Raw genomic sequence first — 25,377 nt, 5'->3', positions numbered from 1 at the left:
AAATGAAGACTAATAAATAAATAAATAAATAAATAGAAAAGATCAATGAAACCAAGAGCTGGTTCTATGAAAAGATAAAAAAAAAATTGATATACCTTCTTTTTCTCAAAATTGATAAACTTTTAACTAGACTTGTCAAGAAAAAAAAAAGAGAGAAAACAAAGTCAGAAATGAAAGAGAAGTAACAACCAACACCACAGAAATACAAAGGATTATAAGAGACCACTATTAAAATTTATATGACATGTGGCACCTTGGTAGCTTAGTCATTTGAGTGTCCGGCTCTTTTTTTTTTTTTTTTTTTTTTTAAGATTTTATTTATTTATTGGAGAGAGAAATAGTGAAAGAGAGCATGAGCAGGGAGGAGAGGGAGAAGCGGGCTCCCTGCTCAGCAGGGAGCCCGACTTGGGGCTCCATCCCAGAACCCTGGGATCATGACCTGAGCCAAAGGCAGATGTTTAACTGACTGAGCCACCCAGGTGCCCCGAGTGTCCAGCTTCTGATTTTGGCTTGGGTCATGATCTCAGGGTCGTGAGATGGAGCCCCATGTCAGGCTCTGCACTCAGCAGGGAGTCTGCTTGAGATTCTCTCCCTCCATCTTCCCCTGTCCCTCCCCTCCACACATACTCTCTCTCTCTCTCAAATAATTATATAAATTAAAAAGAAAAAGAAAATTTATATGCCAACAAATTGGACAACCTAGAAGAACTGGAAAAATTCCTAGAAGCATACAATATTCCAAAACAGAATCAAGGAGAAATAGAAAATCTGAACAGACCAATTACTAGTAACAAAATTGAATCTTTAATCAAAAAACTCCCAACAAACAAAAGTCCAGGACCAGATGGATTCACAGCTAAATTCTACCAAACACTTAACAAGGAGTTAATACCTATTCTCTCCAAATTATTAAAAATCGAAAAGGAAAGCTTCCTAATATATTCTACAAGGCCAACATTACCCTGATACCAAAACCAGACAAAGACACTATAAAAAAAGAAAACTCCAGGCCAATATCCCTGATGAATATAGATTCAAAAATCCTTGACAAAATATTAGCATACCAAATCTAAGAATACATTTAAAAAGATCATTCACCACAATTGTGTTGAATTTATTATGGGGATGCAAGGATCAATCAATGTGATATATCACATCAACAAAATGAAGAATAAAAATCACATGATGATCGCAATAGATAAAAAGCATTTGACAAAATTCAACATCCATTCATGATAAAAACTTTCAACAAAGTGGGTTTAGAGGGAACATACATCAACATAATATAGACAATTATGAAAAACCCACAGCTAACACCATACTCAATGGTGAAAAATGGAGAACTTTTCCTCTAAGATCTGGAATGAGACAAAGATGTCCACTCACTTTTATTCAACATAGTATGTAGTCCTACCCATAGCAATCAGACAAAAAAAGAAATAAAAGGCATCCATATTGGTAAGAAAGAAGTTAAATGGTCACAATTTGCAGATGACATGATACTATACATAGAAAACCTTAAAGTCTCCACCAAAAAAATCATTATAAGTAATAAATGAATTCAGTAAAGTTGCAGGATACAAAATGAATACACAGAAATTGGTGGCATTTCTATACACTAATAACAATGTACCAGAAAAAAAGAATTTAAAAAACAATTCCATTTACAATTGCACCAAGAGGATTAAAATACGTAGGAATAAACTTAATTAAGGAGATGAAAGACCTGTACTCTGAAAACTATAAAACACTGATGAAAGAAATTGAAGACAATGCAGACAAATGGAATGATATTCTATGCTCATGGATTGGAAGAACAAATATCATTAAAATGACCATACTGCCCAAAGCAATCTACAGGTTCAATGCAATCCCTATTAAAATACCAATGGCAATTTTCACAGAACTAGAACAAATAATACTAAAATATGTATGGAACCACAAAAGACTCTGAATAGCAAAGCAATCTTGAAAAAGCACAACAAAGCTGGAAAAGACTTTTCTCTTCAGTAAGTGGTGTTGGGAAAATTGGACAGCTACATGCAAAAGAATGAAACTGGACCTCTTTTTCACACCATACACAAAAATAAACTCAGGATGGATTAAAGACCTAAATATAAGACCTGAAATCATAAAACTCCAAGAAGAGAGCATAGACAGTAATTTCTTTGACATCAACTGTAGCAACATTTTTCTAGATATGTCTCTTAAGGCAAGGGATACAAAAGTAAAAGTAAACTCTCGGAACTACACCAAATAAAAAGCTTTTATACAGTGAAAAAACCCATCAATAGGGGCACCTGAGTGGCTCAGTCATTAAACCTCTGCCTTCAGCTCAGGTCACGATCCCAGGGTCCTGAGATTGAGTCCTGCATCGGGCTCCCCGCTCAGCGGGAAGCCTGCTTCTCCCTCTCACACTCCCCCTGCTTGTATTCCCTCTCTAGCTATCTCTCTCTCTCTGTCAGATAAATAAATAAAATCTTAAAAAAAAAACAAACCCATCAATAAAACAAAGTCAACCTACTGAGTGGGGAATATATTTGCAAATGATATATCCAATAAGGGATTAATATTCAAAATATATAAAGAAGTTATGCAACTCAACACCAAAAAACCTCTAGTAATCCAATTTTAAAAAGTAGGCAGAGGACCTGAATAGACATTTTTCCAAAAAGGACATATACAGATGTTAACCAGGCACATGAAAAGATGTTCAATATCACTCATCATTGGGGAAAAGCAAATCAAAACCACAATGAGATATCACTTTACACCAGCCAAATGACTAGACTCAAAGAGACAAAAAATAACAAATGTTGGTGTGAATATAAGTTGGTGCAACCACAGAGGAAAGCATTGTGGAAGTTCCTCAAAAAATTAAAAATAGAGCTACCATATGATCCAGTAATTCCAGTACTGGGTATTTACACCAAGAAAACAAAAATACTAATTAAAAAAGATATATGCACCCCAGTGTTTATAGCAACATTATCTACAACAGCCAAGTTATGGAAACAACCCCAGGTGCCCATTTATAGATGAATGGAAAAAGAAGATGTGGTACATTAACACAATGGAATATTACTCAACCATAAAAAAGAATGAGATCATGCAATTTGAGACAACATGGATGAACCTAGAAGGTATTATGCTAAGTGAAATAAGTCAGACAAGAAAGAAAGATACTATGTGATTTCAGTTATGTGTGGAATCTAAGAAACAAAATAAACAAAAAACTGAAACAGAGCTATAAATACAGAGAACAAAGAGATGGTTGCCAAAGGGGAGGAGGGTGGAGGGATGGGCAAAATGGGTGAAGGGGGATAGGAAGTACAGGCTTCCATTTATGGAATGAATAAGTCACAGGAATAAAAGGCACAACATAGGGAATATAGTCAATAGTATTGTAATAGGGTCATGTGGTGACAGACGGTAGCTACATTGGTGGTGAGCACAGCATAACGTATAAACTTGTTGAATCACTGTGCTGTATACCTGAAACTAAGACAAGATAATGGGCAGGTGAAGATATGGAGCTTTAGAGAAAGGAAGCTTGAGGTTTAAGGTGAAAAATATCAAGAATGGGTCAGCGAAGTCCTATCTGGTCTGGTAAAATTCTGAAAATTCTCTTCATTTAAAGCTTTATTTGTCATTGACATACAAGGTTTAACAACATTTTAAAAAATTATAGCTACCTCTCAATTAGTATTTAACGTGTGCCCAAATTTAATGCTCTGTATGCATTAATTCATTTCTTCTTTACAACACACTTATGAAGTAGGTTCTTTCATAAACCCCACTTTGCAGCCAAAGAAAGAGACGTGAAGACTGTCCTTTGACCCCAGACTCAGAGCCACTAACTACGCTGTATCTCTCTGTCTACCCCATAGCGTTTCTGTGAGAATCAAGTGAATTTTTGTGTGTGAAAATGCTTTGAGACCACAAAGCACTATATACTTGAAGGCCAGTTCTCAAGAGATAGAAAATGTTATTCACTCTACTCTGCGGAACACTCCTTTTTTTTTTTTTTTTTTTTAAGATTCTATTTATTTATTGACGGAGAGAAACACAGCGAGAGAGGTAACACAAGCAAGGGGAGTGGGAGAGGGAGAAGCAAGCTTCCCGCGGAGCGGGGAGCCTGACGTGGGGCTCGATCCCAGGACCCTGGGATCATGAGCTGAGCTGAAGGCAGACACTTAACGACTGACCCACCGAGGCACCCCTGGAACACTCCTTTTAATACAGTACTTGGAAAATAAGTTACTGTTGAAGCTAAAATAAAATTAGCTGCAGATAAAATACTTTTGGATGGCAAAATAAGTATGAAGAAAAACATAAGGATAAAAAGGGAAAAAATGATGTACAAAGGTAAGGTGTAATAAAAAAAAAATAGCCTTTCTTGGGACTGAGAGTTTTTCACAGAGCCGAAAACGGAGATTGCATTGCTACATTGTGTAGAACGGACGCTGGAACAGGATTGACCTGTCCGTAAAGGGATAATTGCATGGCCTAATAGATTCTTCCCACCTTCAACTGCTAATGAAGCTCTTGGAAAATGTATTGCCACTTAATGAACGAGGCTAAAAATGCCAAGAATGCCTTTGCCAAGGTTGTGTTCTCTAGGCCCAGACTGAATTCATTATTTTGTTAGCGTGCTGCCACCAGGCTATGGGCAATTTAGCATGCCGCATTTCAAGCAGAATTTAATTCATCTAATATATTCACTTCTGTGTGCTGTAAATGAGACAAATACCCCATGGTCAGGTGATAGCCTCTCAGTAATGCCCTAAACAGAAAGTAGTGATGTTAATGGAGAGTTCTTCAGTTCAGTCTTGGTTATATTCTCATTAAACTGGTTCCAAAATTTGCCAAGGAGGGTCGCCTGGGTGGTTCAGTCGGTTAAGTGTCTGACTCTTGATTTTCACTCAGGTCATGATCACAGGGTCGTGAGATCGAGCCCCACATAGGGTTCTGTACTGGGCGTGGAAACTGCTTAAGATTCTCTGTCATCCTCTCTCTTGGACCCTCCTTCCCCTTCTTTAAAAAAAAAAAAATTGCCAAGAATATCAAGTTCCTATCTTGTGCTATGTCTGTGCGTTTTTAAAGGGAAGAGGTTAAAGGTGTGTGTGTATGGACGGCGCATGCATGTATGCACTACTTTATAATATCCAGCTCCATTTTTATTATGAAATGTCACTTATCTTCATACTGAAAAAGAATCGTTAAGGTCTTGACCGAAGAAAGCACCTCTGAGTGACCCTTAATCTGCTATGGGTATTTTTTTTATGGAATCACACAGCTCTATGGTTACCTGCAGATAGTTACCTTTTATTGGTACTAGTTCCTTCTTTCTTTGTGACCACATACTTTCCCTTATATTGCAAATCTAAAAGCAGGAACATACTGTACCGCATTCCTACTCAGAAACTGCTCACTTCCTTAAATTGTCTTTTTCCCCCAGTGTGAAATGTATCCATTTACAACTGCTTATTACCTGTTCTATTAGCATCCAAAAATGTGGAAGGCCTCCAAATCACCATTTCTGCTGGGTCCTTAGGATGTGCAGTAAAAAATATAGAGCTAACAGTTTATGTTATAGAATGGCTTTATTTACTTTGGTGACTATTTATAGTATTTATTTATGTATATTTTTAAAAAATATTTTATTTATTTATTCATGAGAGACAGAGAGAGAGAGAGAGAGAGAGAAGCAGAGGCAGAGGGAAAGCAGGCTTCCCGCTGAGTAGGGAGCCCAATGTGGGACTCGATCCCAGGACTCTGGGATCATGACCTGAGCTGAAGATAGACACTTAACCAACTGAGCCACCCAGGCACCCTGTTTATAGTTTTTAAATAAAAGATTGAACATGTTCTTGAGTCCTTTAAAATAAATAAATAAAAGCAGGAACAGTTGGAATTTACCCAAGGAGGGGTCTTATTCAGTCTTAACACCCATAGTGCCTGTTTCCTGGTCAGAAAGTGACACAGGAATGCATCAAGAATGCGTCCAACATCCAACAATAAGAAAATGTGTTGTAATAAGCAGCATTTATTGAATACTTCCTGTTTCAAGGGTCTGTACCTCTGAAAGGACATCTGAGAAAGACACCAGGGATCTAGTGAGCATCTTTTTTCCTAAACAGATTTAAGGGCAGCTCTAATGTACTTTGGGCATCAGACTTACCTGGGAAGAGTTGAGGGTTGTATCATATAGGCTCTGGAGTCAGATTGCCAGGTTTTGCATCCTGTCTCTGCTGTTTGTTACTTGTGTGATCTGGGATACATTACTTATAGCCTTGGTAAGCCTTAGTACTTCTGTTGATAAAAATTAAAGAATGGGGGTCAGTGGAGAGCAGATAAGGGAAGAGCTAAAAATAGACATCTCATTAAGAGCATTGTGAAGATTGACACAATGCTTGGCAGAGCTTCAGGCATAGAGTAGGCATGCAATAAATAACTATCAGCTGTTTTGTCATGAACACTATTATTTTCTTTCCTTTATCTAGAGTAAGTCATTAACTGATCAAAATGTGTCACGTAGCTAAGACAGATTGGGCCAAAACAAGCAAAAACCAAAAACAGATGGAGAAACACAGTTTTGTGCGATACTTTAAACTTTTTCACCAGTCAAAAATTATAGGAGATACTATTAAATAGTAAAATTGACTGAATTTCCATTCTTTGTTAATTCATTCAACAATATTTGCTATCAAGTACTGTAATAAACGCTGTTCCAATAAAAAGTGGATCTAATTTGGGATTTGCTTTCAAAAACCACAATCTTGTCATGGAGATGAGAAGGTATTATGATTGGGAAGCAGTGATGGGACACTGGAGGATGTCGTCTTAGGATCTGGCAACGTTCTGTTTCTTGACCTAGATGATAGTTCTAGAATAATTAAGTTATGCATTTAGGTTGTGTGTACTTTTTGGTGTATGTGTTATAGTAAAAAAGTTTTTAAGAATGGTATGTGAACTATATCACAATTTAAAAAATTATGGGATATTCCTGACATTGGATTAGGGAATGGTTTCTTAGCTAGGGCATGTAAAACACAAGCAACCAAAGGGGAAAAAGAATTAAATAAATGGCTTTATCAAAACCAAAAATTTACTTCTGAGGACACTTTCAAGAAAGTAAAAAGATGACCCACAGAATGGGAGAAATATTTGCAAATCATGTATTTGATAAGGTCTATTATCTAGAATATATAAATAACTATTGTATTTGTCAATTATACCTCAATAAAGCTAAAATAATAAAGTTAAAGAAGACAAACAGCTGTTAAAACTCAACAATGAAAAGAGACAACCCCATTAAAAATGAGCACGAGATTTCAGTAGACATTTCCCCCAAAATGGTATGCAAATGACCCCCCCAAAAAACACACAACAACATCCTTTGTCGTCAGAGAAATGCTAATCAAAATTATAAACCACAATGAGGTGTGACTTCATACCCACTAGGATGGCTGCAATGAAAAAGACAGACAATAGCAAGGGTTGGCAAGGATGTGGAGAAACTGAAACCCTCCCGCATTGCTGGTGGGAATGTAAAATGGTATAGCCACTTTGGAAAACAATTGGGTAGTTCCTCGAAAAGTTAAAAATAGAGTTACTACACGACCCAGAAATTCCATTCCTAGTTATATACCCAAGAGAATGAACACATATGTCCACATAAAATCTTGTACATGAAATACATGAATGTTTATAGCAGCACTATTCAGCATAGTTAGGGAGTGGGGGGAGAAAACCTAAATGTTCATCAACTGATGGATAAACAAAATATGCTATATTCATACAATGGTATGTTATTCCAGTGAAGTACTGATTCCTGCTATATCACCGATAAAGCTTGAAAACATTATGTGAAGTGAAAGAAGCCAGTCACAAAAGACCACACGTTGCATGATTCCAGTTGTATGCAATGTCCAGAACATGCAAATCCATGGAAACAGCAAGGTTGTCAGCGGCTGTGGAAACTCGAGCGTGGCCGGAGGAGGGGGAGTGGCGGGGACAAGGGGAGGGGTGCTTAGAGAGTCACTACCAAAAAGTACAGAATTTCTTTTTGGAGTGATAAAAATGTTATGGAATTAGGTAGTGGTAATGGTTGAAAAACTCCATGAATATACTGAAACCACTGGTTTGTCTAGTCTAATGAGGTGAATATCATGGTAGGTGCATTATATCTCAATAAAATAAAATGTGAAGTATGGGATAGTTTCATGCTTTGAATGGTTGTATTTGACTAAATTACAATTTACAGTGTATGAAGAAAGTAATAGGAAATAAATTTGAAAATATAAATTGGTATCATATTATAAAGGAGTGGCTGGACACTTGGCTGTGGAGGACCATTAAAGGTTATCGAGAAAGTAACTCATGTGATTAGAATATGGTTCAGCAAATTTAGTGTCACATCATTTTTATCATTCTCTCTGCATCTTCCTTTGGCTTTGTTTCAGAGAATACAAGTGATTTTGTACTTGGCAGTTTAGTTTTGTGTTAAGGAATATATGTGATTTAGAAATTTTCCCCCAAAAGACTTGATCCGATTAGCCTGGCGAACTGAATTATATAAACCTTGATAAAAATGTAAAGCATTATTGATATATATAGGCACGACTTCTTTTCGTAGGAAAGAAGTGATAGAAGATGAGGGTGAGATTTTTGTCATGTTCACTAATGCACATCCCTGATTTTGAAAATAGGAAAGGGAAAACATGAGTGTATTAGTCCACATCTCGATAGTTAACTCAAAGAGTTAACTATTTACAGAATTTTTAGAGATATCAAATTAGCATTTGGAAGCTCTAATAAATGTAGTGTAAAATCAAATATTGATTGCAGAAGATGTATAAAATCTGTATCCCACATTGCTTTTTGAGTATACGCTGACTGGACATTTTAAAAGCTTATAAAGCAATGTTGGCTTTTTGGGTTAAAAACTATAAGCTAAAATAGAATTTTAAGGAATCCAAAGAAAATCACTTGAATTTATACACAGTATTTAACTTTTTTTTTTTTTAAGTTTGATTTAAGTAATCCCTACACCCAATGTGGGGCTTGAACTCATGACCTTGAGATAAAGAGTCACATGCTCTTCTGACTGGGCCAGCTAGGTGCCCCTGTATATAGCATTTAACTTTCTTAATGCAGTTCTTCAGAAGGAAGGATAGACCAAAATGTGTTAAATGCAAATTCATTCTTCACACCAGCCTTTTTTTTTTTTTTGAACAGAAAGTTTTTTTTAAAAGATTTTTATTTATTTATCTGACAGATAGACAGAGAGAGAGGGAACACAAGCAGGAGGAGTGGGAGAGGGAGAAGCAGGCTTTCCGCTGAGCAGGGAGCCTGATGCGGGGCTCCATCCCAGGACCCTGGGATCATGACCTGAGCCGGAGGCAGACGCTTAACGACTGAAACACCCAGGCGCCCCCACACCAGCCTTCTTTAATACAATATTCCCAGGTGGGGAAAAAATTACGGGGAATGAAAAAACATTCAGTAGTGAATTCTCCTAGTATTTTCTGCAATATCCCCCCAGTTCCATATGATTTAATCAGCACAAAACCATACTGTTTTTTTTTTTTAATCTCCACATTAGAGAAATCACATGAAACAATCTTGCCTATATTACCATATATTTTATTTTATTTAAAGCTAATGAACTACACGAGCATACAAACAATCTTAGAGCAGCAATATGCCTGCAGAGTATTTCTACAAATCAGGCAGTATGCTGAGGACTGGCATATGGGGGAAATGAGACTTCAGGGGGGACTCTGGGATCTGAATCTGGAGGCAGCCGTTTTTTAGAGTAATTTGAAAACTCTTTGTTTTGAAAGAATCAGTTACCTAATCAGGTTAGAGAGGCATGTGTGTTTCATACATAAGGAGAGATGATCTCTCTACTCTTTTCCTAGACTCCCAAAACCATTTGCTTCAATTGGATGACCTCCACTAAACAGTGAAGGATCTGTTTTCTATAGTTTTCTAAATGCTGATCCGTCCATTATTAAAGAGACTTGGCCTTCAAGTGTCAGATTACTGCATTTCTTGTAAACCAGCTTAGGGGCAACAAAATCCAATTTATCTCTAGACATTGGATTTTTTAGCTGAGTCCTTCCATTTTTCTGTTTCTTGGTTAAAGAAGAGCTGCAAGTAAGTCCATGGGCCTATTTGGTTATCAACTTTACTCACTTTCAAAAGATCTGAACATATAATCTTTTGTCCCCGTCTGGGATATTTGCCGTGTGTTAATTTATTTTCCTCTGGCACACTGAAATGTATTTCTTTCTCTTAAGCAGAAATAGCAGAAGATTAAGAATTAGGAGATGTAACCTCTCCTTTCATCTCTTAATCTTCCATGTATAACCTACTGCATTAAGATAATGCTTCTGGGAATGTGCTATGGGTTTCTGCAATGTGTGTGAGTCTGGAGTGAGCTAGCATAAGTTCAGCTACAATTTCTGTGAGTCTGCAGTTCCTATGAATTTGGAAAAATAAGTAAGGTTTAAAAATATCAGAGAATGTTCATGAAATGTATCTAATTCATATGACCGAAAAAAGTCGGAGAGACTGGGAGCAACATTTCTTAAACTAAATAATATTTGATTTAACTTGATGTGTGGAAAGAGAAAAGGACAGCCCCACATCCTTAGGGAATCTCAGACAATTGCCCCTTGCAGCAAGACTATGCATAATATGTCCTTTTTCTGTTTTTGCCTGAATTGTCTGGAGGCTCAAAACCATTCTTAATGCTCAGTTACAGTGACTGTATTAATTTTTAAATTTTTAAATCATTGTCCTGATTTTTTCTTCCTAATTTATCATATATGTGTATATATAGCTTGTATGATTGATATATGTGAGTGTATGTATATGTATATATATATATATATATATATATACACAATTTCTCCCATAAAGTCATCTATGATTGTTTTTAGAAAAAAGTGAGATGTAAATACTTGCTAAAGAACACATGAGGTGTTCAGGATGGTTCTTTTTCCATCCATAATTTTTAGTTAACATTTTCTTTTATATCAAGGGAGGACTGAAGTCATTATGAACAGGGAATATAGAAAGAGGACACAAAACAAAAAGCAAATTAAAAAATAGGTCTTGAGAGGGTTGATTATGGGTCAGCAGGAATAGTCTTTCAATTTTCCTTTCTAATACTGGGGATTTTACTCAGATTGCAAAAATGCGGTTGAGATGTAGTGACTCAGAGACTCAACATCTGTTAGCAGAAAGTAGGAGGGCTGTGATTACAATCTAAGTTTCAGAGCCTGGGTGGTGGGCCTGCCATCTGAGAAAATGGCCAGGGCCAGCCGCCCTTTCTCTCCCTCCCCTCCTCTCCCACAGCCCTCTCTCAGACCCAAGTCCTCACGCTGCCCAGCCAGGCTTGTCGAAGGGGGAGCACGTGAAGCCGCCGACCTTTCTCTGCTCTACCAGCCAGAATATAACCTTCCTGTGTCTGTTCACTCGGGTCTCTGTTAGAGGGTGGAATCCAATGCAGTAAACACATCGACGGTAAATATTAGATAACCGAAGAACTCATTCCCTTCTCGCATCGCATAGGAAACCTATTCTAGTCATCTTTCCATATTGTTTCATTGCCCTGTGTTCTCTGGATTCAGGAGTTGAGATGTCAAATTGGGAGTCAACCATCTCTTAGTCCCCCTACCTATGTCCCCCACTTCCTGCCTCTTACTGGTACCAGCTGCCTGCAAATAGCCTGGGCTCTGGGCTTTTTTCTTTTTTTAATTTCCAGGTGAAAAGGAGGATTTAAACTTCCCTGGCTAGAGTTGGTAAGAAGGATTGGAAAGCAGATAAACTCTTAATTGAGTATTTTTTCTTTCCTTATACAAATAGAAAAACTGATAGAACATTTATGAGGGAAGAGTTATATGTTTACTTGCTTGGGAGATTTTGTTCCAGAAATAAATATTTAAAGATGCAGCCATTTATGGTATTTTCATGGACCCACCTGCCCACTATAAATGGATCAAGTATGTTCGTTCACCTCTGTAGAGGGGCCTTAATGCTTTAGTAATGAGTATTTGAGACATTGTGGCAGAATGGGTCTGGGGGAGTGGAGTTAGCTGTGGTCAGGTAATCCCTTTATATTGGACTATACAAGGCAGCACCTTTACAGAATGTTGGCTTGGCTCTGACCCCTGTTTTGTTCTGCAGTTCCTGAAAAGGCATTGTGTATCACTTTTTTGTCCTTGCCCAAGCCATTTGAAAATAAATAGAAAAGAGAACAATATGATCAGGGCTCCAATTATATTTATTGCTTATGTATGGTGGTAGTGGACATAGGGATATTTACTATTTTTTATATCTTATATATCTGAAATATATCAAAATAATTAACTGTTTTTTATTTTTATTTTTGTAAGACTTTATTTATTGGGCAGAAAGAGAGAGCATAAGCAGGGGGAGCGGCAGGCAGAGGGAGAGGGAGAAGCAGGCTTCCCGCTGAGCAGGGCGTCCAATGTGGGGCTCGATCCCAGGACCCCGGGATCATAACCTGAGCCAAAGGCAGACGCTTAACTGACTGAACCACCCAGGCACTCCTGGTTAAATGTTTAAAAAAACCCAAAAACCAAAACCAAATAAATGTATGGTTTTGGGAAATCAGTCCTACATGGTCATATGATTCATTTACATAGATATTAATATGATCTCAGTTTGGTCATTTCAATTTTTTCTGCTTTCCTATCCCTTAAGCAAAGACAAGAGGAATTTTATGGATGTGACTAGTTGCTTTCCATCCTCTCTGACATACAGAAGAGAATATGTGTGCATTGCCATTTGCTTAAAGATCAACAGCTTCCATCTCTGCTGGTTGGGGTACAAGTGAACACAAATGAGTTTGATCAAGAAAGCATACGTATTTGCATTACTGACTATATTTATTTCAAAAGCTCAGAAAGTTGTGTATTTAACTGGCAGTTCAAAAAGCCCAGAGAAGACAGAGGATGGCAATTAGTATATTTTGAAAAGGACATTTCAAATATGCAGCAAAAGATTATTTGGCTATAAATAAGATGAGCATGGAACTTTTCCTTGTAGATCTGCATTGAGTGCTGGCAATAAAGCATATCACTTGGCTGAGCAACTATCCATATCCCAATCCATTGGCACATATTCAATTCTTGTAAAGTTCAAAAAAAAAAAAAAAGGAAAAAGAGAAAGAACTGGTTCTTTGGTGGTGATGGGGAGGGGGAGTTCCAGGAAAGAAAGCTGCAAGCTAGGCTTTTACTGGTAGCCAGGACCACCCCGTATGGCCATGAGATTTTGCTCTGTGCAGCACCGAGGGACATCATTCACATAGATCCCCAAATGAATGACACCCCTATAGTTGTGCAATGTCTCAGCCCTAGTGGTAATCATTTATTTGACAATTTGGAAATGTTTCCAGAAGTATCCTTTGTGAAAGACAAAGGTCTACTGTGTGTCTTAAATACTTCGCTATTAACCCTGTAACTTGTACTGAGCAACTACTTAATAAATATTTATTTGGTGAAGAATGAGAGAAAAGAAAGTTTAAAAAAAAAGCTTTATTGAAATATAATTCATGTATCATAAAACTCACCCATTTAAACTGTACAGTGATTTTTAGTATATTTATGGAATAGTGCAACTATCACCACATCAATTTTAAAACATTTTATCACTGTCCCCCCAAAACCCAATACCCATTCCCTGTTCTCTCCTTCCCCAGCTGCTGGCAGGCACTAATCTACTTTCTGTCCCTGTCGATTTGCCTACTCTGGACATTTTATGTAAATGGAATCATACATTGTGTGGCCTTTTGTGATTGGTCTCTTAACATAATATTTTCAAGGTTTATCCATATTTTATTTATTTTTTATTTTTTTAATGATTTTATTTTTGCACGTGCATGCGAGAGAGAGAGAGAGTACAATCGGGGAGGAGGGGCAGAGGGAGAAGCAGACTCCCAACTGAGCAGGGAGCCTGATGTGGGGTTCGATCCCAGGACCCTGGGATCATGACCTGAGCCAAAAGCAGACACCTAGCCGACTGAGCCACCCAGGTGCCCGATTTATCCATATTTTAGCATGAATCAGTAGTTCATTTCTTTTTGTTGCCAAATTATATTCCATTATATGGATATACCACATTTTAGTTATCTGTTCATCAGTTAATGGATATCTGAGTTATTTCCACCTTTGACTATTATGAATAATGCTGTTACGAACATTCATGTACAGCGTGTTTGGGTGGACATATATTTTCAGTTCCCTTTGATATGTACCCAGGAGTAGGATTGCTGGGGACAAAGGTAATTTTTTTAAAGTTTTTATTTGAATTCCAGTTAGTTAACATGCAGTGTTATATTAGTTTCAGGTGTATAATATAGTGATTCAACAATTCGTTTCATCACTCAGTGCTCATCATAAGTGCACTTCTTGGACAACCCTCTCAGGTTCCCTCCTTCTCGGGAGCTTTGTACTATCACTTTGCTATCGCTCAAAAACTTTTCTTTGCTGCCCACCGCTCTGTATGGTCTATCTCTTCATTCTTCGAATTGGTGTGACCAAGAACTGCGGGCACCCATGGAGAAAAAATCCTGTAACAATCCCAGGGTCCTGGGATCGAGCCCCGCTTCAGGCTTCCTTGCTCAGTGGGGAGACTGCGTCTCCCTCTGCCACTCCCCCTACTTGTGAGTGCTCTCTCTCTCTCTCTCTGACAAATAAATAAATAAATAAAATATTTATTTTTAAAAAAAGGAAAAAAAAAACAAGTGCATTCCTTAATCCCCATCACCTATTTACCAATCTCCCCGCCCTCCCCCAGGAAAGGTAATTTTAAATTTAGAAATATCTCTCTTATTAACTATCATGTTAAAAGTCATCTTACTAATCGTGTGTATCTGGCTTGGCTGTTACTTCTTGGTCCTGTACCAACCTTCTACCCCAACCCATGCTGGGAACTAGTAGGTGAACCACAGAAAATCGAATTGTACTAAATGTTTAGTCTCTTCGAACAGGGTCATACTTACATTGAATTCACTCTGATTTATTATTTTGCTACTGCACTTGGAACACAGACAGTATTCACTAAGAATTGGAACTATAGAGTGGAAACAGAGGTTCCCTGTTTCCATTAGTCAACTCTCAAAGGATGGATGGAGCCAATTTCAGATTATTCTAGGGCCTTTGCTTTCTTAGTTCTTTGCCATCCTTCTTTCTTTTGGCCTTTTTGCTTTTCATTAGTGTCACTTACTGAGCTAAGAGACCTGAAGCACAGATAATTCAGTCAAAGTATTTATATAGTCTTTTGGTGAAAAGACCTTTTACTATGTGTGTCATCATGGTTTTTATGTGCCCTGTAAATTGTGTTTATCCTGAAACTAGGAAGAAGTTGCAATCGACTTCTTTCAACCTATCTTAGTTTCTAGTACTGTGCAGTTAAAGGTATTATTGAAGATGGTTTAAAAAAAAAAAGCACAGTATGGGAGACAAATCATTTAAGTGTATAAATTATAGCATTTATTTTTTTAAAAAAGAAGTTGCTAAGTGAGAAGAAGGACCACTAGAAAGATTTTTAAAATCTTAGACACATTTTTATCGTAAGAGTAACTTTATACATAGGTGCTCTGGTTATGATTTTGTAAAGTGAACATGACCTTAGAGTTGAGATCCTAGGATTAATGGACTTGTCAAGAGTCTGATTTTTAATGAGCCAAAGCTATTTGAAGTGTGCAGACATTAACAGTTTTCTTGTGGCATGTATATTTGAGTAGGAGCTTATAAAGACTAGGCAGCGAGAGGGATGCTGTTTGACTTTTAAGGAGAACATTGTTTCATTGGCGAGGAATAAAATATGGACTCCCCTTTAAGCAAGGCAGTTTGCATTTCTATTGTCCAGATTTCTTAAGAACCTGATAAAGCACTAGCCTGGCCAGATTTCTTAAGAAGCCGATAAAGCATTAGCTCCACCGTATACAGCATTCCCCATTTATTCTTCTTGGACTCTTTTCCACAGAATGAAATTGGTTGATTCATGGGCCGGACTGAGGTTTTGAATAGAGAGCTTTGGAGGAATGTTTAGGAAGTATTCCAGTAAGCCGTCAAGACTGTTGACAGGTGGCCAAGCCAAGGGAAAGAGTATTAGTAACAACAAGAGCTCACACTTACATAGCTCTTAATCATATGTCAGGCAGTGCCCTAAGCAAGTTACATGTATTAACTCACATGATTCTCACAGCAATCCAATGAGGCCAGTCCATTTGTATCCTCAATGTAGATGAGGGAGCTCGGGCATAGATAAGTTAAGGATCTTGCTCACGGTCACACAGCCATGATTTGAACCTATTTCCAGGGTCAATACCCCTAAGTGTTCCTGTGCAGACTGGAAACATGGGGGACACTCTTATGTCTGCCTCTGGCCAGAGCTCTGGAAGAAGGAGGGAGTGCAGGGCTCAGCCCCCTGCCAGCACTTTGCCAAAATGAACTGGGGAACTGAGGCATTGTCCCGGCCTTTCATTGCTTGGATAATTTCAGAGGGCAAAAGAAGCATTAATTACGTGGAATTCTTCTGTGGCTGGAAAGGATTAGCAGGGTACAGATCTGGCTTATCTTTAAGATATACCTTTTATTATTGTTTTTCAAACAGAGAACGGATGCTCTAGTATACAATATTGTCTTTTATTATGGCTGGCAAAAGAGTCAAATTAAGAGGAGTAAAAATTTGAAGATGAAAAAGCAAACTCACAAGACCATGGCCAAGTGAGAAGAATGTAATTTGTGCATCTCTTTAATTCCTGGTGTGGCCTTTAATCTCCAGTACTGAAAATTTACAGAAACAGTCTAACTGTGGCATCAAGAAACAAAGAAGCACCACGTCTTCATTTCTGCGTTTTGAAGTGGCAAGGATGTCAAATGAAGATAAATAAATACTGTTAACAGCTTCTGGAAGCATAGTATTCTTTGAAAGAGTGAGTCAAGACATGAGCCAGGGTTTAGGACCTCAGAGGGAATGAAGGTCTTCTTGAAGACAAAATGAAGTTTTAGGATTTTGAAGGAAGCTTTCTTGAAGAGTAAGCATAGCCCAAAATGGTACTGCCCTTGGGACTCACCTTAATTAAGGAGAGAAAGACAAAGAATCAGTTTATAAAATGGGTACTCAGTGGTAGATTAGAGGTGCATTCAGCCGATGGACTAGCTGGACTGCATTTCAGCAGTTGCAATCAGCTCACCCCGGGCAGGCGGCGTGTAGGCATTAGCCACCTACAGCCCCCAATTCATAGTAGGGTGCCTGCGACCTCATAACAAGGACGGCAGCGGAAACAACAATTACGTTTACTGACACTTCCCATGTGTGCTCTGGTTTATTATCACCTTCACTTCATGAATGAATGAACTGAGTCTTGGAGAGTTAAGTTAGTTGCCAAATATCATACAAGTCATTTAACCACAAGGTCTGCTTTCTCAGCCACGGCAGCCCATGGTGGCTGATCTTCAGGATCAGGCTTACGGGTTTTATTTTTTTATTTTTTAGAAGATTTTATTTAGTTATTTGAGAGAGAGAGAAAGAGTGTGAGCAGAGGGAAGAGACAGAGGGAGAGGGAGAAGCAGGCTCCCTGCTGAGCAGGGAGCCCGACACGACACGGGACTCGATCCCAGAACCCTGGGATCGTGACCCGAGCTGAAGGTAGACGCTCAGCTGACTGAGCCACCCAGGTGCCCCTAGGCTAAAGGGTTTTAAATATCTTCTGTGGTTAATGGGGGAATCTTTGAAAGTTTTCTGGATGGGAAACATGAGAAAGTGATATCTGGGATGAAGGCAGAATGGTTTGGTGGCTTTGCACTTTAGTCTGGCTTTGAATTGATAAGGGTACAAATTAATGTGCCAGATTAAAACCAAAAGGAGAGGAGAGAGAGAAGGTCCTTTGAGAAGGGATGGATGATCCTGAGACATGGAGACTGGTTGGTTATGGGAATTAGGGAAGGGAAGAAGTCTAAGAGTAGTCTGAGGTCTCCAGAGTAATGACAGAAAGATTGCTGGCGTCATGAGTAGAAATAGAGAAATCAAGAGATAAAGCCAGTTGGAAAGGCTTTTAGGCCTATGGTGACGGTTTGGGCATGTGATGGTAGGGCACTATCGTGCAATGTGTACCAGTTAGTGAGCAGCCTGGCAGTTCTCTCCTTGCTATCAGAGCCTTCATTTTACAACATAGAAGCTAGAAATTCTGGATTCTTGCTTTCCTAGATTCCCTTGCATATGAGTCAGCTCAGGTCATGAGACACAAGTGGATACCTGCTGGGGTTTCTAGGAAGAAATTTTTCTCTGATGCTAAAAAGTCTAGTAAGTAAAATCTCTTTCCGCTTTGGGTTTCAAATGCACATGTATCATCCAGGGAGCTGCTGCAGCCATCTTGTAGTCTTGAGGCATAGGCCAAGAAAACAGGTGGGAAGTTGACTCAGATCACTGACATCGGGGAGCTCCTGAGCAACACTGGGACCATCCATCTCTTGACTTGTCATGTGAAAAAACAACCCCCCCCATTGTCCAAGCCATTTTTAGATGGGTATTCTGTTATTTGTAGCCAGAATATCCAAACTGATACAGACATTAAATTTGGAAAAACTTCCTATGGAGAGTGATCATCAGAATTGTTCACTGAAGCTGGCAAAAGAATAGGAGTTCCTAAAAAGGAAAATCCTCTTTGGATACCATTTCTAGAAAATGCAGGCTTTTTAACAAAAGTCTCTAAGGGTCAAACATCCTCGCCCAGATCTTAGACCCAGTTTGCTGCTAGGTGAGACTCTCTGTTAGGCTCTAGGGTTGCAATGTGCTTCTCAAATGGCAACAGGGCTCATTAGTAAATTTGAAGCATTTCCATAGCCCTTAGATACACACTAGGCAGAAGGAAGCATTTTCTGCTTGCTGCCCTTTTCTTTTGCTTCCTCCCACCTTCCTTGCCTTTGCTGGTGTCTATTGGCAGGGAGGCATGTTTTAGCCCAGTGATGGATGTGCTAATGAGAATTAGCCTGCTTTGCAGAGCTTTTCCACTGGAGCAAGCATGCATTCTGAAGGTCTGAATGACCGATTGATTGAAAAGTAATTGATTGTGGAATTTAAAACTGAGATTCCAAAGGTACATTACAAAGTTTGATTTCACAAAAGTCAACACTTACTTTACTATACTCTTTACTCATTTTATACTTTTTAAGTTTCCAAAATTATTTTAGAATTCGGTGTGGTTCCTGAAGGTTTGTGTGTTGTGTATGAAGTTTTTGATAAGAAAATTCTGGTAAGAGGGGAAGAAAAAAAAAGAAACATGTTACATCGAGTCTCGTCCTAACTCTGCATTAATAACTGCCGCCCAGGGGAAATTGTTTCCTTTTTTTCAACTTTTCCATATTTGACTAAACCATGTGTACAGTCCTGTCCACATGACCTTAGAGTTTAGGCACAGATTCCCATGTTCTCTGGGGTGGCTGCTGCAGGGTGTGGGTTGTCCCTACACTCCTCTCAGAGAACATGCCAGAAACAAATACAAATCTTGCTAGAGGTATAATTTCAACATAATTCGGTTCTGATAGTGGCATTCTGGGTGGAGATGCTGGATAAAATCCAGGACACCTAATTAAGTTCACATTTCAGGTAAACAAGTATTTTATTTATTTATTTATTTATTTTTAGTATAAATATGTCTCAAATACTGCATGGGCCATACGTATACTAAAAAATTATTCATTATCTATTTGAAATTCGAATTTAACTGGGAGTTCTATATTTGTATTTGCTAAATCAAGCAACCCTAATTCTGGGGGGAATAATTGCTGGTAATGGTATTCGCCTCAGTTGCTCAAGAAAGGGTAAAGGAAAAGCTACTGGAGGATTCTGTAGGTTTGATAGATCTCATGTCCCATCAGGGGGTTGAGTGGCTTCAGCCAGAGGTGAGGGGAGTGAAGACTGAGGTGCAAGTCCAAAACTGGAGGAGAAGAGAGCCCCCCCTCTTTCTTAGTCTCTACTCACCCTTGAACTTCTCTTCTGCCCCTTTCCCTCTTTTACCTTTAACTGGTGTTAACAAAAATAAAAATATTAACTTTTTATTATAGGCTGTAGTTATGATATCCATTTTATGGTCTTTGTTCTGAATTTTGAAATGAGTGGGTTGGCCCTTGTTTATTTTTCTCATTCTCCGTGCTCACTGCCCCCTCCCTAATTAAATTGATTTCTCCTGGTGTGTGCCCCAGATTGATCCCCGCCCCCCATGGACCAGCTATTTCTCAACAGAAACATGATTGCCAAATTTCTCAAACTCTTTCCTAGATTTCCAGGCCTTTCCAGATTTTATTTATGCTCATCATTCCGTTGTCATGTTCAGTTGTACACTCTTTACCCACATGGCATGTCTTTAAGGAAGTAAGAAGCATGAGTCTTTACAAGAAATGGAGGGACAACATGGTACTTGCGTTTTCACCTTGGTATGTAGCTAGCTGCCTGTGGCCCTTCCCAGGCTGAATCAACATTGTGCACTGCTGGTTTGTTCCTGTTTGTCAAACAGGATCACCCAACACCTTTGGATTAGGCAACTGTACTTCCCCACAAAGGGAGAGGACTGTAGCGCTGGAGAAATGAGGGAGAAGTCTCTCAGCTGGTGAACATTTCAGGGCACAAGGCCCTTCTGCTGAAAGCAGTGAGAGGATGAACCGGGAAAAGAACGTGCTGATGGTGACGCGTGCATGGCATGAGGAATGGCTAAGGTAGGTGCCTAATGATAAGGGATGCTCCCCAACACTGGCAACTTGAGAGCACCCACATACCCTGGCTTTTTGGTCGTTCATCCTGAGATGAGTAGCAGGAGGGCTCTGTGGTGCCCTCTGTGTGGCGCTCTCCGTGGTTCTTGTGTTGCCTTTGATACTCAAACAGGCCATATGTGGAATTTAGCAAATGGAGGTCATTGGTCAAAGCCAGTTCTAAAGGGGCTGCTTAAGCTTGTCACCTCTGCAATCTGATTCAAAGGGTGAAAGGCTCTTCTCTTTTTGAGAAACTCTTACCTAGCGTGCCTGGGTGGCTCAGTTGGTTAAGTGTCTGCCTTCTGCTCAGGTCATGATCCCAGGGTTCTGAGATCTAGCCCTGCATCAGGCTCCCCGCTAAGTGGGGAGTCCGCTTCTCCCTCTCCCTCTACTCCTCCCCACTTTTGCTTGCTCTCTCTCTCTTGCTCACTCTCTCAGATAAATAAAATCTTAAAGAGAGTGAGAGAGAGAAACTCTTACCTAACTGACTTGAAATTCCTGCTTCTAGAACCATTCTGAGTCCAAAATATTTATTTGGATCAACTTTCTTCTGTGTGCTAGGCACCAGGGATCCTGAGAAGAATGAATGACCCCCACTGTGTGGGAGCTTAGAGAAAAAGTGAGCTGATGGCCAAAGTACAGCACAACGAGTGTTGCAGTGATCATTCCCGTCGGGGTAGTAGCTTGTTGCAGGGTGGGAGATACTGAGGAATCAGCAATGAGAGGGAGACTGTTGATGTGAGTAAGGTTGTGGGCTTGGATGCTGTAAGAGCTGCTGTTGGTACAGGGTCCACTGCACCTATATATAGGTCCAAACCTATGTATGGAAGTGAGGAAGGCAGCATGGCGCAGAAGTTAAGATATGGTTCCAGCTGAAGTCTGTCCTCAGCCTGATTCCACAGGATCCATAAAGCATGAAAAGCAGCACAGAGTTATCCACTTTGAGGCAAGAGGACAGATTTTCGTACACTCTTATCAGTCATTGGCTATAGGCCACCCCCAGGGGATGGTATGTAACCTGTAGCCATTTTCTTCTCCTTTCTGAAGAGGGCAATTTTCATGAAAGAGTGCAGCTGGGAGCCTTAGCAGCCAATACAACAGCTCAGGGGTGGGACACCAGTCAACCAAGGGGACCTGGGCAGTCCCATCGAAAGGACTTCGAGGCAGGAAAGAACATACAGTTTGGGAGGACATGGAGGTGCCAAATGGACCACATATTTGTCAAGATGGAAGAATATGTGGGGTGAGCACAACACAGAGAACATGTGGCAAGATGAGGAGGCTGGGAAGGTTTGTTCAAAGTTTGGAGCGTAAGAATTTCAGATTTGAGGGTTAGAGCATTTCTGCCTAATAATAGGTCTAGGATATGTCATGGGCCACAGGTGTCTGAATCAGGTGGAGGGGAAGTTCCTGGGGTGAGGAGGTCAGAGCGCTACGGTTTTAGGGAGTTGGATGGGCCATCTTCACAGACACTGTCAGCACTGCGAAGTGGTTGTGACCTGAGAAATTCACACGGAACATGTAGCTCTAACCTGTCCCCAGCCTCAGAGATGCCCTCATTTTGTGTATCTGAGCCTTTGCACGGTAGGTGTCCGTAATGAAAGCAGTGGGCAAAGACAAATTATTGAGGTACAGGATTTTCTAGTGAGATCTTTTTTTTGGTGGTACATAAACCAAACAGCTTAAACATTCCCGTCTTTCGGTTTTCATGGTGTTACAGGTTCTCCTGGACTAGTGACTTCCTTGTTAGGTCTCTCGGTCAAGAGAGCTTCACTCTTATTGATCTCTCTCTCTCTCTCTTAATTTTGTATATTTCCACTTGCTATTATCTCCTAATTATCTTGCTGACCCCGGCATTGAAGAATAAAGGACACCATATTATTTGAGAAGTAGTTGCTGTTGTGGAAAAGATACGTGGTTTTATTTCTGCCTGGAATGTTCCCCACTCCCTTCTTCATTCAGTTGATTCTTATTCATCCTTTGGATTTAGCTTAACTGTCTCTTTCTGCTCTCCCCAAGTTATTTCAGGATCCCCTCCCCCATCATATACTCTCAAAGCACCCTATTCCCCCTTGTGATTCTTATCACAGTTGTAATTAAACAAACAAAAAATTAAGTAACTCATTGCTTAAGGTCTATCTCATCTGATGAAATGTAATCTCTGTAAGGACAAGGACCATCTCAATATCCCTGGCTCCTGGCATAGTGTCTTATGTAAAGAATGTGCTCAGTAAATATTTGTAGAACAAGTAAATGAATGTATAGTGAACAGAGTTAAGAGAACCCCTGTTCTACTCTTAGATCTGTTCCTACTTGGCTGTGTGATCTTGGACAAGTCATTTCAGCTCTCTGAGCCAAAATACATTTTTACTCATTTTAACATTGTATGAGTTCTGATCTCACAGCATATCAGCCAAACACCTTAACAATTCTGAACCTCAACAGTAGGTCTGGGCCTCCTAAACTGTTCTCTCAGAACTTCTTAAAGTAGCTCATTTGTAGAGAAATTATTTTCCTTGGTGTTTCAGTAATCTATTGCTAAGTAACAAATAATTCCCACATTTAGTGGCTCAAATAATAATTTACTATCTCAAAGTCAGTAGGAAAGGTAATAATGGAGAATAGAGTGAAAACTCAATGAAATAGAAATAGAATAAGAAGGAGGTAAGGCAGTGGACCATGGGGATGTTTGAGGAAAGACAGTCCAAGGCAGAGGGTACTGCTAGTCCAAGGGTCCTATAGCAAGACATGCCAAACACGTCTGAAGATCTGGAAAGAGGCCCTGTGGGGCTAGAGCAGAGTGAGCAAGGAGGACGGTAGTGGGCAGCCAGGTCAGGTTGGGACTCTTGGCCAGCATGAGGACTTTGGCTTTTCCTGAGTGTGATGCGGAATCACGGGAGGGTTTAGAGCCAGGTAGTGTGTGATTTGAAGTCTTTAGTCCTTTCCCTTTATGGGAACGCTAGTTTGTTCTCTTGACTCTAGTCATGCAGGTTTGTGTTTTCTGGTTGTGAGATAGAAAAATCTAATTTTATATGATCAGAGATAGGATGCTGCTTTGGGCAGCTTTTTATTTCATGTTTACAGATTGAGAGTTTATACTTTTGGTTCCCAAAGAGTTCGTTCATACAGAGAGGGGTAACCTCTTTGTCCTACTTGCAATGTGAATGCTGTATGCCTAACTTCCCTGAGCTGGACTGGGGCTCAGATGGATAGATAGCTCAAGGAGGATAGATGGGTGGGTAGATTGTAGGGAGGGAGAGGATGAAGGAGGGATCTTTCTCTTTTCGGCAGTGTATAAGGAAGACTGGTTGACTTTTTCTTTCCTTATGAATCACAAACATGGAGTTCAGAAGTTGCATGGTTAATTAATGCTACCTGGATTCCACCCCCTTAATCATCAAATATATTTTAGTTTAACAAAATAGTCTGGGTTTCTGCTTATCTCCCAAAGATAGTGAGAAAGCTAGAGAGATTTGGGATATTACCAGCAGATAAGAGGCATATTTGCTGAATAGAGAGAGTAGCTAACAGAAGTGAACTTTGCCCTTTCAGTATGGGAATACTCAGTAATGCCTGAATCTTTTCTTTTGTGTTCTGGTTTTATGCAAATACAAATTACACTCTTGTTGACTTCACCGTAACCCATGAAACTGAAGACAGGGAAATTTGAGTCCCATAGAAAGCAGTTTCACCAAACCTGCCTCTTGCACTTATGATGGAAACTGAGAACGCCTGTATTTTCTAACCGCCTTGATGAAGAAAGAAATGTCCCCACAGTAATCAACGCGGGCACATTATACGAACACACAAAGCTTCTAAAATGGAGAACAGGAAGCAATATAAGAGAGCATCCGGTTCTCTCTCATTGTACAAATGAAGAAAGTAAGGCCCAGAAGAGCCTGTTTACACCTGCCATCAGTCTACACTAATTGTGCAAAGCCACATGGCTTAATACAGGCTTTGTGGAGGTCTGGGTGGGAATAAAAGCTCTACCACGTACTAGTTGCTGTGGCCTTGGGCAGGTCATATTCTCTCCTTGGGCCTTACTTCGCTTATCTGCTCCTACCTAAAGGGCTGGTTGTGAAAGTTACATGGCATAATATGTAAAGAAAACCCTGGCACAGAGTAAATAGGTGCTCAGTAAATAGCATAGTGATTAGCTCCTTTTTGCCGCCAGCGATGGTACAGAATAGAAACCCTCTCAACAAATACTGAGTAGAACTAGAGGATTTAAAAATGTCAACCAGTAGTAAATTTGCTTCAAGCAATGTTTGATACACCAAAATTCCAACTGAAGTCAGGGTGACAAGCATTTGTATATCATGTGTTGTGTTAGGCGCTGCAGTCAGCTCAAAGATAAATAAGAACGAGACACAGTCCCTGGTTTTAAGGAAATGGGAGTAGATGTGTGTACACTGGGCTGTATTTCAGTGAGGACTGTGGTAAGTGCCGTTAGAGAGGAGTGGACCGTGGCCTCTAGATGCACAGAAAATGCTTCTTCTGGATGAGGGGCTCGGGGAAGTCTTCGTGGAGAAAGTCACATTTGACTTCTTAGAGGGTTTGTAGAGGAGACTCGGGAGCATTT

At 39.6% G+C, this 25,377-nt stretch overlaps 1 protein-coding gene across 1 annotated transcript in view; it reads left to right on the top strand.

Moving 5' to 3' along the window:
- The first annotated feature begins 20,494 nt into the window (after positions 1–20,494).
- Positions 20,495–25,377, top strand: part of SHROOM3 (shroom family member 3) — a 242,243-nt gene continuing 237,360 nt past the window's right edge. Inside the window, exon 1 of the mRNA XM_081813144.1 lies at positions 20,495–20,759. Coding sequence (XP_081669270.1) covers positions 20,751–20,759 — 9 coding nt within the window. The 5' untranslated portion in view covers positions 20,495–20,750. The remainder of the gene's footprint in view (positions 20,760–25,377) is intronic.

Source organism: Leptonychotes weddellii, chromosome 2, assembly GCF_054177405.1.
Source record: "Leptonychotes weddellii isolate Sample4059 chromosome 2, ASM5417740v2, whole genome shotgun sequence".
NCBI classification, from domain to species: Eukaryota; Metazoa; Chordata; class Mammalia; order Carnivora; family Phocidae; genus Leptonychotes; species Leptonychotes weddellii.
This window is presented reverse-complemented; position numbering and strand designations above follow the sequence as displayed.